Consider the following 17,079-nt stretch of genomic DNA (forward strand, 5'->3'; position numbering starts at 1 on the left):
TTCACCGTGTTAGCTGGGATCGTCTCTCGATCTCCTGACCTCGTGATCCGCCCATCTCGGCCTCCCAAAGTGCTGGGATTACAGGCTTGAGCCACCGCGCCCGGCCAACATCAATTTTATGTTATGTATTATGTATATTTTACCACCTTTATTTTTTTTCTTTTTTGAGACAGAGACTTGCTCTGTAGCACCCAGGCCGGAGTGCAGTGGCACCATCTCAGCTCACTGCAACCTCCACCTCCCAGGTTCAAGCGATTCTCCTGCCTCAGCCTCCCGAGTAGCTGGGATTACAGGTACGTGCCACTACGCCCAGCTAATTTTGCATTTTTAGTAGAAATGGGGTTTCACCATGTTGGCCAGGCTGGTCTCAAACTCCTGACCTCAAGTGATCCACCCGCCATGGCCTCCCAAAGTGCTGGGATTACAGGGGTGAGTCACTGTGCCCAATTAACACCATTTTTTAAAAAGTTAAAAAAACAATTGGCTCAATCTCCCCTTGTTCTGAAGGTCCTAAAGAAAAACACGCCACTTGTCTTAGGGTGCTTCGGCTCAGTGTAGACCGGTCTATCCCACCGGCCTTATCATCCTCCTGGACTTTTGCCAAAAGACGTCATTGTGAGGGTGTCTTGCTAAAGCCAAGAAAGGGAAGTTGAATTGAGAAAGTGGTTGAGCCATTTACAAAGTTTATACAGCCTGGGCCCTTGCCCGGGGCTGAGCTCAGTCATTTTGCCCTGAGGACTAGAAGCGGATTTGTATGCAGCACTGTCTTTTTTATTATTATTACTATCAAGCCAAGTAAGTTCTTAACAGCTGAGGTGGTGGCTCTGAGAAGCCTCTTCACTCCTTCACAGGAGAAGGACCATCCACATGAAGATCCTACATTGTTGGGGTTTTTTTTTGTTTGTTTTTGGAGGTCAAAAAAGGTCACTGTTAGGAGGCTTTCTGGGCCTTTGCTCCTCTCCCTCAATTTATTACCCCTCCAGTGGCTGATGACGTACAGGGAGCCTTCCACCCGATAATGACATGGCTTTGTTTATTTCACAAATTCCCAGCATTTACTGTTAACCAGGCCTATACTGAACCACCCCCAAGGGGCTTACAGTCTAAACAGCTCACTTTGCTCAGCCTCTTCCTAGGGTCAGACCCTGTCTTGCTAAGGCTGACATCAGTTCATGCCCATTTTACAGATGGGGAAACTGAGAATGCTAAGAAGTGAAATGGCGTAAGGTTATACAACTAACAAGGAGACAGCCTAAACTTGAACCCAACCGGAAGCCCAACATGGCCCCAAGCCTTCCTCGAACCCCAGGACTTGGCAAAGCGGGCATCCTGGGGTGAAGCATGGCAGAAGGGCTTTGGGTCCAAGCTAAGTGAGGGTCCTGTTTCTAGATCACCTGTCCAGGTGCAGTGACTCACACCTGTAATCCCAGTACTTTGGGAGCCTGAGGTGGGAGGATTGCTTGAGCTGAAAAGTTGGAGACCAGCCTGGGCAATACAGCGAGATCTTGTCTCTACTAAAAAAGAAAACAAAAAATTCACTGCGTGTGTAGTCCCAGCGACTCAGGAGACTGAGGCTGGAGGATTGCTTAAGCCCGAGAGTTTGAGGCTGTAGAGCTCTGATAGAGCCACTGCACTTCAGCCTGGGCAAAGGAGCAAGACACTATCTCAAAAAAACTACATAGATAGATAGATAGATAGATAGATAGATAGATAGATAGATAGACAGACAGACAGACAGATAGATTCCCTTGTCCCTCTGCTGAGAAGTAACCAGATCTGGAAAAGATTAGTCACCTCGGTCCAACTATTTCTTTCACATTAAGAAAAAAAAAAGCCAATGCAGAGCTTCCCATGAGAGTCTGGCAGCTCAGCCTGAGGCCTTTGCAGGTACCTCTGTGTGTCTGCCCCGGGCATAGTGGCAGATTGGGCAGGTTGCAGCGAGGATTGCTGATAGAGGAGCTCCTAGTGTACCTAGCCGACCATTTACTCACAAACACCTATTGAGCACCTACTGTGTGCCCAGCATTGGAGGTACAACTGGCAACAACACACAAATCCAGGCTTGCTCCGTGGAGGTGACAATCGAAATGCGGCAGAGTCAGCTAACAAGTGCAGAAGGTTCTCTAAGAGCTCAAAGAAGCTCCAGCCAGAAGGACCGGGTAGGGGATCCAGAAGGCACCCCCGAGTGGCTACTCCAAAGGAGTGGCTTCTCCATTCAGGCAAACCTGAATGGGAGAAGTCATTGGCAGGAAGATCTGGGGCCAGGGGACATCCAGTGGGAAGGGGGAGAGATGACGCGGTCAGCGTGGCGGGAACACAAGAGCAGAAGGGAAGCAGGTGGGAAGCGGGGTCAAGGGCCAGGGGCACAGAAAGGGATCAGATGCAGATAAGTGAGTGCTTCCTGGTGCATCCTTCACCCACAATTCATCCTTACCTGTGCTTTTGTTGCCTCCCTTGGACATTTGAGGAGGCCAGGGGCTGCAGAGGTTGAGAGTGTGCTCAGGGACCCCCCAGCAGCAAGGTGGAAGCCAGATTCCAGATCAGTTCTGCTGGTAATTTCCAGCTCCCAAAAGCCCTGCTGGCTGTCAGTCCCCAGTCACCAAAAGCACCTGTCCTGTGTGGGGGAGCCTGTAGTTCTGGGACATATATCAGCCGCCTGCAGGGTCCTTTGCTGAACTCACAGCAAATAGGAGAGACAGGGAGAGGTCCTTGGGAAGCCCTAAACTTTTTTTTTTTTTTTTTTTTTTGAGACGGAGTCTCACGCTGTTGCCCAGGCTGGAGTGCAGTGGCGCGATCTCGGCTCACTGCAAGCTCCGCCTCCCGGGTTCCCGCCATTCTCCTGTCTCAGCCTCCTGAGTAGCTGGGACTACAGGCGCCCGCCACCGCGCCCGGCTAATTTTTTGTATTTTTAGTAGAGACGGGGTTTCACTGTGGTCTCGATCTCCTGACCTTGTGATCCGCCCGCCTCGGCCTCCCAAAGTGCTGGGATTACAGGCTTGAGCCACCGCGCCCGGCCTGGGAAGCCCTAAACTGAGCTTGCCATGGGAGTCCTGGGAAGAAAGGAACCTCGTCCTATCAAAAGCAGGGGGAAGACATCAGAGGCCCTCTGCTCAGGTCAGCCGGCACAGGTGGGTCTCCAGGCCTGGGTCTCACTTCCCCAGAGGGCGTGTTCGGGTGGACCCAGGCTGAGGGAGGGAAGTCCACCTCCCATGTCATTTTGCAAATGGGGAGTCAGGGACCCAGAGACGGAAAGACCACACAGCAAGTGAGGGATGGGCCCTAAGTCCCCTTCACCCTGCACCCTGGCCAGGGAAGTCCTCTTGGCACCAGATCTGCAGGCTCATCTGGGGGACCCAGGGACCCAGAGGCAGCCTGGTTGCATCTTAGCAGCTGTGAGCTGCAGCCCAGGAAGGCCCGGGTCTGGGTGGTGCTGCCCAGGCAGGCTGCAGGCCCAAGGAGGAACAAAGAGCCTCTCGAGGGGTGCAGAGCTGAGGCTCTGGCACTGCCAAAGACACTTGATGATCCCCAAGTGCCCCCCTTTCTGCACCTCAGAGTAGAGCCTTCAAGCCTCCCAGGTCCCCTCCAGGGGCACGAATAGGCCCCAGCAGGGTTCTGAAGGGGTCCCAGGAATCTCCCTGTGGGGATGCAGTGGAGGTGGAGGAGGCTGAGGTGGCCTGGGGACATCTCTGGTCACAGGTGCTGGTGATAGGAGAGGTGGGGTAGGCACCAAGCCCCTTGCAGCTGTGGCTGGGCGGGCCAGAATCTAGCTAGCTCCGTCCCCATCAGGCCATAAGGGGCACAGTGGGAGGCAGAACCATGAGTCAGAGAGGGGAGCCTTCCAGAGGCCTGGCCTGGGTCCCCCCTAGACTGGGGGCTCTGGCTATGGTGCATGGATATTTCTGCTGTGGAATCAGAGGAGAGGGGATGGTGAATATCCCCTCTGGCCCTGTGCCCTGCCACCTGTCCTTTCATGGAGGGGTGTGTGTGTAGGGGGTGCAGGACCAGGCTTCCCTGGGTGCATCTCTGCCACCTTGCCCTTTGGCTCAGGTGGACCTCCACTAGGTATCAGAACTCCAGCCCAGAAACGCGCCAAGCCTGTGGGGCCAAGACCTAGGGGGTGGGGGTGGCCTCCCTCCGGCCTGTAGTCAAAAGGCCCTCCCTTGCCCAGTCAGGCCCCGGTGTCTATTACTGCTCATACCCACCCCTCCTTCCCAGGCCGGTCCTCAAAGGCCCCAGCAAAGAAACCAAGTTGCCGTGAGCCTCCCAAAGGCGAAGGGCAGGCAGCAGCTGCTGGCTTCTGCGCCCACTAGGAGCCTAGGGTGCCCGAGTTAGGGCTGCGCCAAGAGGTCCGGAGCAGAGAAGGAGACGGGGACTGGGACAGGCAGGACAAAGTGCAAGAGGCAAAACTGGCTGAAAAGCAGAAGTGTAGGAGCCGCAAGGGGCGGGACGAACAGGTCCGTGGGCCGGGCGGAGCCAAGGGTGGGGGCCGGGGTCCCTCCAGGTGGCACTGGCGGCGCTAGTCCCCGGCCTCCTCCCCTCCCCCGGCCCTGATTGGCAGGCGGCCTGCGACCAGCAGCGAACGCCACAGCGCCCCGGGCGCCCAGGCGAACGCGAACGGCCCCCCGCGGGAGCGGGCGAGTAGGAGGGGGCCCGGGCTATATATATAGCGGCTCGGCCTCGGGCGGGCCTGGCGCGCAGGGAGGCGCGCACTGCTCCGCAGGGTCCCAGCTCCAGCCGCGCGCTTTACGCCCGGCTCGCCGCTCCATGCAGCCGGGGTAGCGCCCGGCGCCCGGGGGCCCCGTCGCTCGCCTCCCGCTCCTACTCGGCTACGCATTCCCGCACGAGCTCGGCTGTGCGCTCCCGCGGGCCGCCACAGGCGCAGCTCTGCCCCCCAGCTTCCCGGGCGCACGGACCGCCTGACGGACGCACGGCCCTCGGGCCGGGATGTCGGGGCCCGGGACGGCCGCGGCGGCGCTGCTCCCGGCGGTCCTGCTGGCCTTGCTAGCGCCCTGGGCAGGCCGAGGGGGCGCCGCCGCACCCACCGCACCCAACGGCACGCTGGAGGCCGAGCTGGAGCGCCGCTGGGAGAGCCTGGTGGCGCGCTCGTTGGCGCGCCTGCCGGTGGCAGCGCAGCCCAAGGAGGCGGCCGTCCAGAGCGGCGCCGGCGACTACCTGCTGGGCATCAAGCGGCTGCGGCGGCTCTACTGCAACGTGGGCATCGGATTCCACCTTCAGGCGCTCCCCGACGGCCGCATCGGCGGCGCGCACGCTGACACCCGCGACAGTGAGTGGCGCGGCCGGGCGCGAAGGGGCGGGGGCGGAGGGCAACGGCCGCCCCGGCCAACGCGCTCAGTCACACGCTGAGGCCTCAGGGGGGCACCTGCTCGCGGGCCCTGGGAACCGGGGCGGACTCGGGCTCCGGTGCCTTCTGACGCGGGGCTGGGGACGCACACTCTTGGTTCCGGCAGCCCAGCGCAACCCCTGAGGCCGGGCCCCGCCTCCCGCCTTCGGAAGCTCGGGCTCCCAGCGCCGAATTCCATCGCCTTCGCCCGTGGGCACAGGGCGCGCGGTGCAGCCACAGGGGGCCCGAGACACGCGCCCCGGCCTGGGCCAGGCTGGGGAACCGCTGGGGTGGGCTCGCTTCTGAAGGTGTGGGACTGGGTGCGGCCGCCGGAGGTCCCCTACGCAGGCAAGCTAATCTGAGCTAGCGTAAGCTTGGGCTCCGGAGGCCCTAGTGGGCAGCTTGGGCTCCGGAGGCCCTTGGGGGCGGCTGCGCCGGGAACCCCGGGCCTTTTATCCCCAATCCTACCCCAGAAATAGGGTGCCCGGAGGCGAACAGGCCGAGGGGCGGAGTGGGCCAGGGGTCACCTGCCCCGCAATGACCTGCGCCCCGCCCCCAGGCCTGCTGGAGCTCTCGCCGGTGGAGCGGGGCGTGGTGAGCATCTTCGGCGTGGCCAGCCGGTTCTTCGTGGCCATGAGCAGCAAGGGCAAGCTCTATGGCTCGGTGAGTACCGCAGGGGTCTGGCCAGGTACCTAGTTGGGGAACAGCGGACATGGCTGGCAGGATCGTGGCTTCTCCAGCCCCACCTGTGCCTGAGTCTTGGAGGGGTGGCAGGGTCACCGGGTCACGGGACCGGCAGGGCTGCCCAGACAAAGGAAGCAGCCCCAAGGCAGGAACAATGAGGTTCCTGCCATCCCTGAGTGGGCCCCTCCCAGCCCGAGGAAAGGGCGCTGTTGAGAGCCCTTCTCTTCTCTAGTCCAGAGTGGTGGGTCTCAGAGTTGGAACTGCCGGCTTGAGGCTGGACACGAAGGGGATGAATTCTCTGGCTGCTAGGTGCAGGGCAAGTAGTGAGAGCACCAGCTGTTGTGGGCTGGCCATGTCCCCTTCTCACCCTGTGAGGATCTTGACACCCTAACTGTGCAGGAGACACATCTCAGCCCAGGGTGGGGTCTGGGACAGAAGGGAGTTCTGACCCCTGGCCTCAGGCTGGGTACCTTGCCCAAGAGGTGCACCAGCCCTGACACTGCCCTGCTTTGCTCCAGCCCTTCTTCACTGATGAGTGCAAGTTCAAGGAGATTCTCCTCCCCAACAACTATAATGCCTACGAGTCCTACAAATACCCGGGCATGTTCATCGCCCTGAGCAAGAATGGGAAGACCAAGAAGGGGAATCGAGTGTCGCCCACCATGAAGGTCACCCACTTCCTCCCCAGGCTGTGACCCTCCGGAGGACCCTTGCCTCAGCCTCAGCCTCGGGAAGCCCCCCGGAGGGGAGTGCCGAGGGCCACCTTCGTGCACTTTCTTCGGATGAAGAGTTTAATGCAAGAGTAGGTGTAAGATATTTAAATTAATTATTTAAATGTGTATATATTGCCACCAAATTATTTATAGTTCTGCGGGTGTGTTTTTTAATTTTCTGGGGGAAAAAAAAGACAAAACCAAAACCAAAAAACCACCTCTGACTTTTCTGGTGCAACAGAAAATCTTACCACTGGATTTCTTTAACTTGTCAAAAGTTGTCACGAGTGTGCTGCTATTCTGTGTTTAAAAAAAAAAAAAAAAAAAAAACGGTGATATTGGATTCCGATGTCAACCCCTGTAGTATGGCGTGGAGCATCTCTCTGTCTGGAAAGGCCTGCCTGAGGCTTCAGAAGCCAGTTCAGGGAGCTCCCGGGCTTGGCTCTCTGCGAGCATCCTCAGAGGCCCGCTCCCTTTGTGCCCTGTTGCTATTAATCGGGACATATCGGTTTACTTCGGGTACAGAAAGTGCGGTGTCGACGTCCTCGCTGCCACTCTGTTTTTAGATCTGCCCAGACTGACCTTTGAACTTTCCTGTAGTCAATCTTCCTCGATCTACCAGATGGGAGAGACCCTTGGACAACTTTATAAACTCCTGTTTGCCTTTTTTGGATCAGCGACAGCCCCCATCGCTGTGACCATTGGGGAAAGGACGAAGCTCTTTCATAAATTCCATGGAGAGGAATTGATATCCCACTGGAAGGCTAGAAATGGACAAGATGGTGTGTTTGCAATCACAAACAAAACCCTGGTGACAAAAAATAATTTGTGATGGCAGATGCTTCTGATGGTGTGATAGAATATGTTTTTTAAAACAAACCATCAAACCCCCCTCAAAACGGGCTTCCCTGTGCTTAGGGAGCTTCGGGCTAGAGCTAGCTATTATTTTTAAGTGAAATGTCCTTGTAATTGTACAAAACAATTGGTGCAGTGTTTGCGTGGAGGAGCCTGCTGCTTTCTGATGCATTCCCTGCTTAAGTGCGTTTAACATCTACCTCACAAGCCCTGAAACCCCCGGCGAAACCTGCAGAAAGCTCAGACCCGGTGCAGGAGTATGCCATCCCAAGTGGCTTTTTTTTTTCCATATGTAGCCAAAAAGGATTGCAGATAGCGTCGGTGCATCCTATTCGAACCTTGTCACGTTTGAGCTATCTTTACCCTGTGATTTACTTTTAGTAAGGGTGATCATGGTGAAAATATTTGCAGACAGCTGTTACATGCACTATATGGTCACCAAGTAACCTTATATTTTTCTTTATATATTTTACAAATGTAACCCCTGTCGTTGAAGCAACCGTGGAAGAGGCAGGGTCGGTGATGTTTAAAAAAAGTTCCGAGGTGATGGCAAACATTTAATTTTAATGAATGACTTTTTAGAGTTTATACAAAATGACCTTAGCTTGCTACCAGAAATGCTCCGAATGTTTCGTCAAGACTTTAATACTCTCCTAGGATGTTTCTGAACTGTCTCCCGAATTAACTTTATGGGAGTCTACAGACAGCAAGACTGGAAAATCTGATTGGAGTTTTTGTCTTTCACATTCCTTTTGAAAACTCTTTGTTCGAATGCAAATCATCGACTTAAAATACTATTCTTAACCAAGGCCTGGAAGAAAGAAGACACTTGCAAAGCCACTGAGACAGGACCACACATCTTAAACTGCTGTTCCTACAATGCAATAAAATGTTTTTAAGTTTTAAACCACACCCTAGGCTCCAGGAGTGTTGAGGAAAGACGCTGTTTGCAGGTCTCCATGCTGTTTGGGGTCGGGAGGGGGGTGTGGCGGGATCATCCGTGGACTTTCTGGATTTTAATGTATTCACCTAGTGACAAACCATGATTGTCTTAAATGCCTTAAATTATTATGAGATTTCTTGTCTCAGAGCCCAATCAGATTGTCAGGAATTAACATGTCTTAGGTTTACTCACCCTTGACCACTGCTTACAGATATTTCTTCAACAAATCATGTGTGATGCCTGTAAGGACGTAACTGTCCCTTTAAAATATTGTTTTCCTATTGCTGCGATGGGGATTCAAGGTTCCTGTATGTGCCACTGTTTTCAGAATCTGTAGTTTTATACAGGTGCCGACCCTCGTTGTGATGTATGTGCTGTGCACATTGACATGCCAAGCGCATTGATAAGCGTTTATCGTGTATAAAAGACGCCACTGGACTGGATGTACACAATGGGAAAGGAATTAAAAACTATTAAAACTGTGCCTTGAAATGCCAAGACCTGGTTCCCTCCCCCTGTCTTCCAGGGGTCTTTCTATTTGAGGCCTGAGCCTCACATGGCTGGGGGTGGGGGTGGGGGTGGGGTCAAGAGAGACGAATTTTAGCCAGCTGTGTCCACACAAATGTAGCCTTGAAAACAGGAGCCTGGAGGGTGTGAGTGTCACAAAGTTTTGCCATGACACTGAGTCTTGCAGTTTATTCTCATTCTCCTGATGGGGCTAATTCCCGCCATTCCCACACTGTAACTAGCCCTAAACTCTGTGCCTCTCCCATTGGCCTCCTGTTCTCTAAAAGCAATTTGCACTTCCCTGAGGGGAGCAGTGAAGCTCCAGAGCTGGGCATTAGAAGGCAGACTCGAGAATAGTTTTCAAAATCTAAGTAGACACCATCCGTGGGTATCAAACTCAATATAATGAACTGCAGCTAGTCTTTTATTTTTAATTAATTACTTTTTTTAATTGTTTTTTGAGATGGAGTCTCACTCTTGTCGCCCAGGCTGGAGTGCAATGGCACGATCTCAGCTCACTGCAACCTCTGCCTCCCAGGTTCAAGCCATTCTCCTGCCTCAGCCTCTCGAGTAGCTGGAATTACAGGCACCCGCCACCATGCCCAGCTAATTTTTGTATTTTTAGTAGAGATGGGGTTTTTCTATATTGGCCAGGCTGGTCTCTAACTCCTGACCTCAGGTGATCTGTCTGCCTCGGCCTCCCAAAGTGCTGGGATTATAGGCGTGAGCCACCATGCCCGGCCAGCAGTTACTGTTTTATAAGAAGGAAATGGAACTAAATCTTATAGATATAAATTATCTGAGTGTATCAGTCACAGGGGTGCACACTGTTTTGTGAAAATTTGAGTTCAATTATATACAATTATAGTATTTATAACTAGTCTTTCCTAGGAAGTACTCATGAGTGCAGTGGATGACTTTGAAAAAAGCTAAATGCTGATCTAATGTACCTAGAATATGGGGTTTCCTCTCCCCGTAAGACATGTCCAATTGCTTTGCAAAAAGGCAGTCAGGGTTAGAAGACCCTTAATTGTACTTAATTTGCTCTCCAAGGCATTATGTTCTTACCTTTCTAGAAAAAAAAAAAATTATTATAGAGATGGGATTTCACTTTATTGCCCGGGCTGATCTCGCACTTTTGAGCTCAAGTGATCCTCCAACCTCAGCCTCCCAAAGTGTTGGGATTACAGGAATGGGCCACCGAGCCCAGTCCTTTTCTGTCCTTATTTCTTGACTCCCATGATCTAGGTACGACAAAGAAATACATAGGTGATGTTAGAGGGTGAATTATGTCCAAAAGATCTCTTCCAAAGGATATGTTGAAGTCCTAACACCCAGGACCTCAGCATGTGAGTTTATTTGGAAATAGGGTCTTTATAGGGGTAAAATGAGACTATTGGGGTTGGGCCCTAATCCACTATGACGGGTGCCCTCTTATAAAGGAGGCCATGTAAAGAGACACAGGGAGAAGGTGGTGTGAAGATGGAGGCAGATGGGTGATGCTTCCACAAGCCAAGGACTGCTGAGGGGTGCCAGCAAATGCCCAACAGCCAGGCGAGAGGCCTGGGACAGTGGTTCCCTCCTAGCCTCAGAAGGAACCAATGATGTGGACACCTTGACCTCAGACTTGTAGCCTCCAGGGCTGTGAGATAATCAATTGCTGTTGTTTTAGCCTGCAGTGTGTGGTACTTTGCTGCTACTGGCAGCCATTCACACTGGGGTGAGGATGGGACTGCAACCCAGACGATCCAGCCGTCTGGATCTGCAACCCTTCATGCATGCAAACCCTGTGGGTCTCTGTCCACATCTGTCCTGGCCAAACAAGGAATGGCTCATCCAGCTTCTAGGGTGAAAGTCTGCCCATCGTTGGCAAGATCTATCAGCTGAACTGAGCTTTCATCTTGGCTTTCCAGCTCCTAGCATAGAGGGATGATGGGGAGTCAAGGACAGATCCCAAGAGAGGTTAAAAAGTCACTCATTCACTTTACATACTTGTTGAGTGCCTCCTTTGTGCCAGGCACAATTAGAGAAGGAAACAAGGATCCCTGCTCACCTAGAGCCTCATCGTAACGAGGGAGATAACAGTGAATGAGGAACGCGGGTCACCTGGGAAGGTGGATGGTGCCAAGACAGAGAGAGAACAGGGTGGGGAGGGGTGGGGGTAAGGGTGGGTGCAGTGAAGGTGATGACATCTGAGCAAAGACTTCAAGGTGCCATGTGAGGAAGCTTGTTCTGGGCAGAGGGAACAGCCCCTGTGAAGGTGTGGGGCTGGCAGCAGGCCTGGGATGTTTAAGGCACCGTGGGATGGGCAGGGAGGAGGCAGAGTCAGAAAGGCCAGCTCCTGGAGCCTTGGAGGCCGTGGTGTGGACTGGGCTTTTCCTTACAGTGAGTTTGTGCCATCTCACAGCCCTGGGATGGAGCAGAGGAAGGTTGAGATGAGATGGTTGGAAGCGGAGGAGTCCCAGGAGGAAGTGATTATGGGGATTCAGGCTGGGTGTGAGGTTGGTCAAGGCTGGTGCGATGGGGAGTGAAAAGTCAAAATAAGATATGGGGTTTCTCAAAATCAGCCTGCTGCCTAGGGGACACACGTCTCCGTGGCTGAGTACCGGGTTTGGGGCCAGCCTCACAGCTTCGTAGGTGGGTGACCCACGGCTTCCTTGCTGAATGACCGTGGGTGAGCCAGGGGACCCCGCCTCACCTCTCCTCATGATTCCCACCTCCTGTGTCTGGCGTGAGGACGGAGAAGATGATGCGTGTAAAGTGCCTGTCACAGCAAACAGTGACTGTCATCTGCTAGATTAGACCTTACTTATCCAAAGTTTCACTTTCCATAGTTCGGTTACCTGCAGTCACCCTCGTCTCAAAATATTAAATTCCAGGGATACACAGTTTGTATGTTTTTGTTTGTTTGTTTGTTTGTTTTTTGTCTTTTTTGAGATGGAGTCTCGCTCTGTTACCAGGCTGGAGTGCAGTGGCGCGATCTTGGCTCACTACGACCTCTGCCTCCCGGATTCAAGCGATGATTCTCCTGCCTCAGCCTCCTGAGTAGCTGGGACTACAGGCCCGCGCCACCACACCCAGCTAATTTTTGTATTTTTTTTTTTTTTTTTTTTTTTTTTGAGACGGAGTCTCGCTCTGTCACCCGAGCTGGAGTGCAGTGGCTGGATCTCAGCTCACTGCAAGCTCCGCCTCCCGGGTTTATGCCATTCTCCTGCCTCAGCCTCCCAAGTAGCTGGGACTACAGGCGCCCGCCACCTCGCCCGGCTAGTATTTTGTATTTTTTAGTAGATACGGGGTTTCACCGTGTTAGCCAGGATGGTCTCGATCTCCTGACCTCGTGATCCGCCCGTCTCGGCCTCCCAAAGTCCTGGGATTACAGGCTTGAGCCACCGCGCCCGGCCTAATTTTTGTATTTTTAGTAGAGACGGGGTTTCACCATGTTGGCCTGGCTGGTCTAGAATTCTGGACCTCAAGTGATCTGCCTGCTTTGGCCTCCCAAAGTGCTGGGATTACAGGCGTGAACCACCACACCCAGCTCCCTAACGGGCTGTCTTCAGAAACAAGGTGAATGGCCCTGTGCGGGTTCCACCAGACCCGGCCTCTCAAGAGAAGACCCTGGCCACACCCTAAGGAAGGGCCTTTTCTCGGCATGACAGTGGCTCCTAGCACTGGGCTAGAAAATCATCCCATTAATGGGAAGATAGAAAAGGACTGGGACATTAAGACCATAATTAAGTCTTTTAAGGTAATGACAATAATACAGTAGTCCCTCCTTATCCACAGGGGACAGGTTCCAAAACCCCACCAAATGCCTGAGACTGCAGATAGTACTGAACCCTATACAGGCGTCCCTTGGTATCTGAGGGGACTGGTTCTAGGACCTCCCTTGGATACCAAAATCTGAGAATGCTCAAGTCCCTGATATGAAATGGCATAGTATTTGCAAATAACCTACGCACGCCCTCCCAGTTCCCCTAAATCACCTCTAGATTATTTACAATACCTAATAAAATGTAATGCCATGTAAATAGTTGTCATACTGTGCTGTTTAGGGAATAATTACAAGAAAAAGTAATCTATACATGTTCAGTACAGACCCAGCTTTTTTTTTTCCCCCCCAAACGTTTTCTTTTTTCTTTTCTTTTTTTTTTTTTTTTTTTTTTTTTTTTTTTTGAGATGGAGTCTTGCTCTGTCACCCAGCCTGGATGGCAGTGGCACAATCTCAGCTCACTGCAAGCTCCACCTCCTGGGTTCACGCTATTCTCCTGCCTCAGCCTCCCAAGCAGCTGGGACTACAGGTGCCCACCACCAGGCCTGGCTAATTTTTTTGTGTTTTTAGTAGAGACAGGGTCTCACCATGTTAGCCAGGATGGTCTTGATCTCCTGACCTTGTAATCCACCCACCTCGGCCTCCCAAAGTGCTGGGATTACAGGCATGAGTCACCATTCCCGGCCTCTTTTCTTTCCTTCCTTCCTTCCTTCCTTCCTTCCTTCCTTCCTTCCTTCCTTCCTTCCTTCCTTCCTTCTTTCCTTCCTTCCTCCCTCCCTCCCTCCCTTCCTTCTTTCTTTCTTTCCTTACTTTTTTCTCTTTTCTTTTGTCAGAGTCTTGCTATTGCCCTGGCGCAATCTCGGCTCACTGCAACCTCTGCCTCTTGAGTTTAAGAGATTCTCCTGCCTCAGCCTCCTGAGTAGCTGGGACTATAGGCAGTCACCACCAGGCCCAGCTAATTTTTGTATTTTTATTAGAGATGGGGTTTCTCCATGTTATCCAGGCTGGTCTCGAACCTCTGACCTCCGGTGATCCTCCCACCTCAGCCTCCCAAAGTGCTAGAATTACAGGCATGAGCCACCGCGCCTGACCCTCCAAATGTTTTCAATCTGAGGGATGCAAAGCCCACAGATATGAGCGCCGACTGTATACACTCTTTTTTCCCCTATATATACCTGTAATGAAGTTTAATTTCTAAATTAGGTGCAGTAAGAGATTAACAGTAACTAATTATCAAATTCAATTATAACAGTATGTCAGCATCACTACTCCTGTTTCGGGATCATTATGAAGTAAGATCCAGGTGACTTGAACTACTGACTCATAAGCAGGACCGTCTACAGCGTGGAGACACTGGATTCGGTTCCTGGTGGGACAGAGCCTGGGCGGCACAGGATTCCATTACTCCACTCAGAATAGTGCACAATTTAAAACATACAAATGTGCATACAAACTGGCCTGGTGTGACAGAGCAAGACTCGGTCTCAAAAAAAAAAAAAAAAAAAAAAAAAAAAGACAGACCTTTAGGAAGACCACTCCCCTCAAATGCAACCTGCACTGGCTTACTCTGGTCTACATTAAAGTTCAGACCTGCACTGGCTTACTCTGGTCTACATTAAAGTTCAGACCTGCACTGGCTTACTCTGGTCTACATTAAAGTTCAGACCTGCACTGGCTTACTCTGGTCTACATTAAAGTTCAGACCTGCACTGGCTTACTCTGGTCTACATTAAAGTTCAGACCTGCACTGGCTTACTCTGGTCTACATTAAAGTTCAGACCTACACTGGCTTACTCTGGTCTACATTAAAGTTCAGACCTGCACTGGCTTACTCTGGTCTACATTAAAGTTCAGATCGAGGGCTCCTGAGCTCAGAGTGTTTCTTCCACATGAATAATTTTAAGTGTTCTCAATTCATCATTCAGATTCTTCCCTGCCTCCCTCCCTCCCTCTCTCTCTCTTTCCTTCCTTCCTTCCTTCCTTCCTTCCTCCCTTCCTTCCTTCTCTTTCCTTCCTCCCTCCCTCCCTCCCTCCTTTCCTTCCTTCCTTCCTTCCTTCCTTCCTTCCTTCCTTCCTTCCTTCCTTCCTTCCTTCCTTCCTCCCTCCCTCCCTCCCTCTCTGTCTCTTTCCTTCTTTCCTTCTCTTTCCTTCCTTCCTTCCTTCCTCCCTTCCTTCCTCCTTCCTTCCTTCCTTCTCTTTCCTTCCTCCCTCCCTCCCTCCCTCTCTCTCTCTCTCTCTCTCCGCCCCCCTTTCTTTCTTTCTTTCTTTCTTTCTTTCTTTCTTTCTTTCTTTCTTTCTTTCTTTCTTTCTTTCTTTCTTTCTTTCTTTCTTTCTTTCTTTCTTTCTTTCTTTCTCTTCGACAGTTTCACTCTTGTTGCCCAGGGTGGAGTGCAATGGCGCGATCTCGGCTCACCACAACCTCACCTCCTGAGTTCAAGCGATTCTCCTGCCTTAGCTTCCTGAGTAGCTGGGATTACAGGCATGCGCCACCACACTCGGCTACTTTTGCAGTTTTAGTGGAGACGGGGTTTCTCCATGTTAGTTAGGCTGGTCACGAACTCCAGACCTCAGGTGATCCACCCGCCTCAGCCTCCCAAACTGCTGGGATTACAGGCGTGAGCCACTGTGCCCAGCCCATCATTCAAATTCTATATGCTTCTTATGAAAGGAAGGAGGGAGGCTGGACACAGTGGCTCCCGCCTGTAATTACAGCACTTTGGGAGGGCAAGGTGGGAGGATCACCTGAGCCCAGGAGTTCAAGACTAGGCTGGGCAACATAGTGAGACCCCCATCTCTACAAAAAAATTAAAAACTTAGCTGGGCGTGGTGGTGCATACTTGTAGTCCCAGCTACTTGGGAGGCTGAGGTGAGAGAATCCTTTGAGCCTGGGAGGTCACAGCTGCAGTGAGCTGTGGTTGAGGAAAGTGACGTCCGTGCTGGTCCATGTCCTGGGGTGGGGAAGGGGGACAGCAACCCAGCACATGCCCACCCTCCCCTGGGACCACATGCAGGCAAGGTCCTGAATCGAGCTAGAAGAGCTGCTGCCACTGTAATGAATCAAACTGCCCAGGAGACCCAGGGACTGGGACACCCTTGCTAGGTAATACAACATCATTTTCCCGCCCACCCCTGCCCCCTGCAAGACTCCTCTGCTGGGTCTCAGATCCTCCCCACTGGGAGGTGCCAGGGTACCTCGGCCTCCGTGGGTCCACACCCAGTCACAGCCGTCCCCAGCCTGTCCCTTCTGTCCAGGAGCATAGGCCAAGCCCTTCCTCCAACCCACACCTCCCCCAGCAGCCTCTCACTCCATCTAGTTTGTTTCACCTCATGGACTCTGCAGTCTAAAGACCTCTCCATCTGCACAGGACCTCTGTGCAGGCCGCCTCTCCCTAGGCCTGGGTGGCTGCAGCAACCCCTTGACTGGCCCCTTCCCCCGCTTCTTCCTCCACCCTGACAGACCCTTCTCTAGGGGCCTTCTCACTGTGCAAGCTTCATCCTGCTCCCTGGGCTGGGATGCTTTCCACAGCCCCGTGACGTTCTTAGACCGAGATCACAGCCGTCAGCCAAGCCGTTCTGATCACTCACTGCTGCCTAATGAGCTGCCTCAAACAGTGACAAAACTGCCACCGTCTTATAACTCCCAGTGTGGCAGTTCAGGGATGTGGACAGGGTCTGGCTGGGTGATTTTTCTGACCTTGGCATTGGATGGGCTCATCTGGGGGTCCGAGGCCGGCACCCTGATGGGCAGGGCTGGAGGGCTGGGTTCAGCCGGGTGTCGGTCAGAACACCCACACGGGATCTCTCCAGCATGGGAGCCTCTCCTGGGGCTGGAGTCCTTACGAGGCAGCTCAGAGGGCTCCAAGATGCCCAAGGCTTCTTAGGGGCAGGTGCAGAAAGTTCCAGAACACCATTTCTGCCATTGATCATGAAATCAGACCAGCTGTGATTCAAGGGGAGAAAGCAGGCCTCTGCTACAGTGGGAGGACTAACACGGAATGTGTGGTCATCTCTCATCTGCTGCAGAGGCTCCGTTTGCCCTTCCCGGTGCCCATCCTGCCAGCTCCCTCTCCACATCCCTGTGCGTGGCCGGTTCCCAGCACATTGACGTTCCCTCGGAGCCCACAGGCGCCATCCGCTCGGCCGCAGGGCCTTTTGCACATGCCAGCCTCCTGCCTGGAAGGATCTTCCCGACCCCTGCACTTCACCCAGCTGGGTTTCCCAGGGCAGCTGTGACAAATGACCACAAAACAGGCAGCCTTAAACAACA

The 17,079-nt window shown here is 53.0% G+C and overlaps 1 protein-coding gene across 1 annotated transcript; it reads left to right on the forward strand.

Annotated features, from left to right (window-relative positions):
• Positions 1 to 4,687: 4,687 nt before the first annotated feature.
• LOC105469729 (fibroblast growth factor 4) lies at positions 4,688 to 9,028 on the forward strand. The gene is made up of 3 exons (XM_011721175.3): positions 4,688 to 5,284; positions 5,901 to 6,004; positions 6,544 to 9,028. Exons 1-3 carry the CDS (start codon positions 4,945 to 4,947, stop codon positions 6,718 to 6,720), a joined length of 621 nt encoding a protein of 206 aa, XP_011719477.1. The 5' UTR covers positions 4,688 to 4,944; the 3' UTR covers positions 6,721 to 9,028.
• Positions 9,029 to 17,079: the final 8,051 nt, after the last annotated feature.

The sequence above is a fragment of the Macaca nemestrina genome, chromosome 12, assembly GCF_043159975.1.
Source record: "Macaca nemestrina isolate mMacNem1 chromosome 12, mMacNem.hap1, whole genome shotgun sequence".
NCBI lineage: Eukaryota > Metazoa > Chordata > Mammalia > Primates > Cercopithecidae > Macaca > Macaca nemestrina.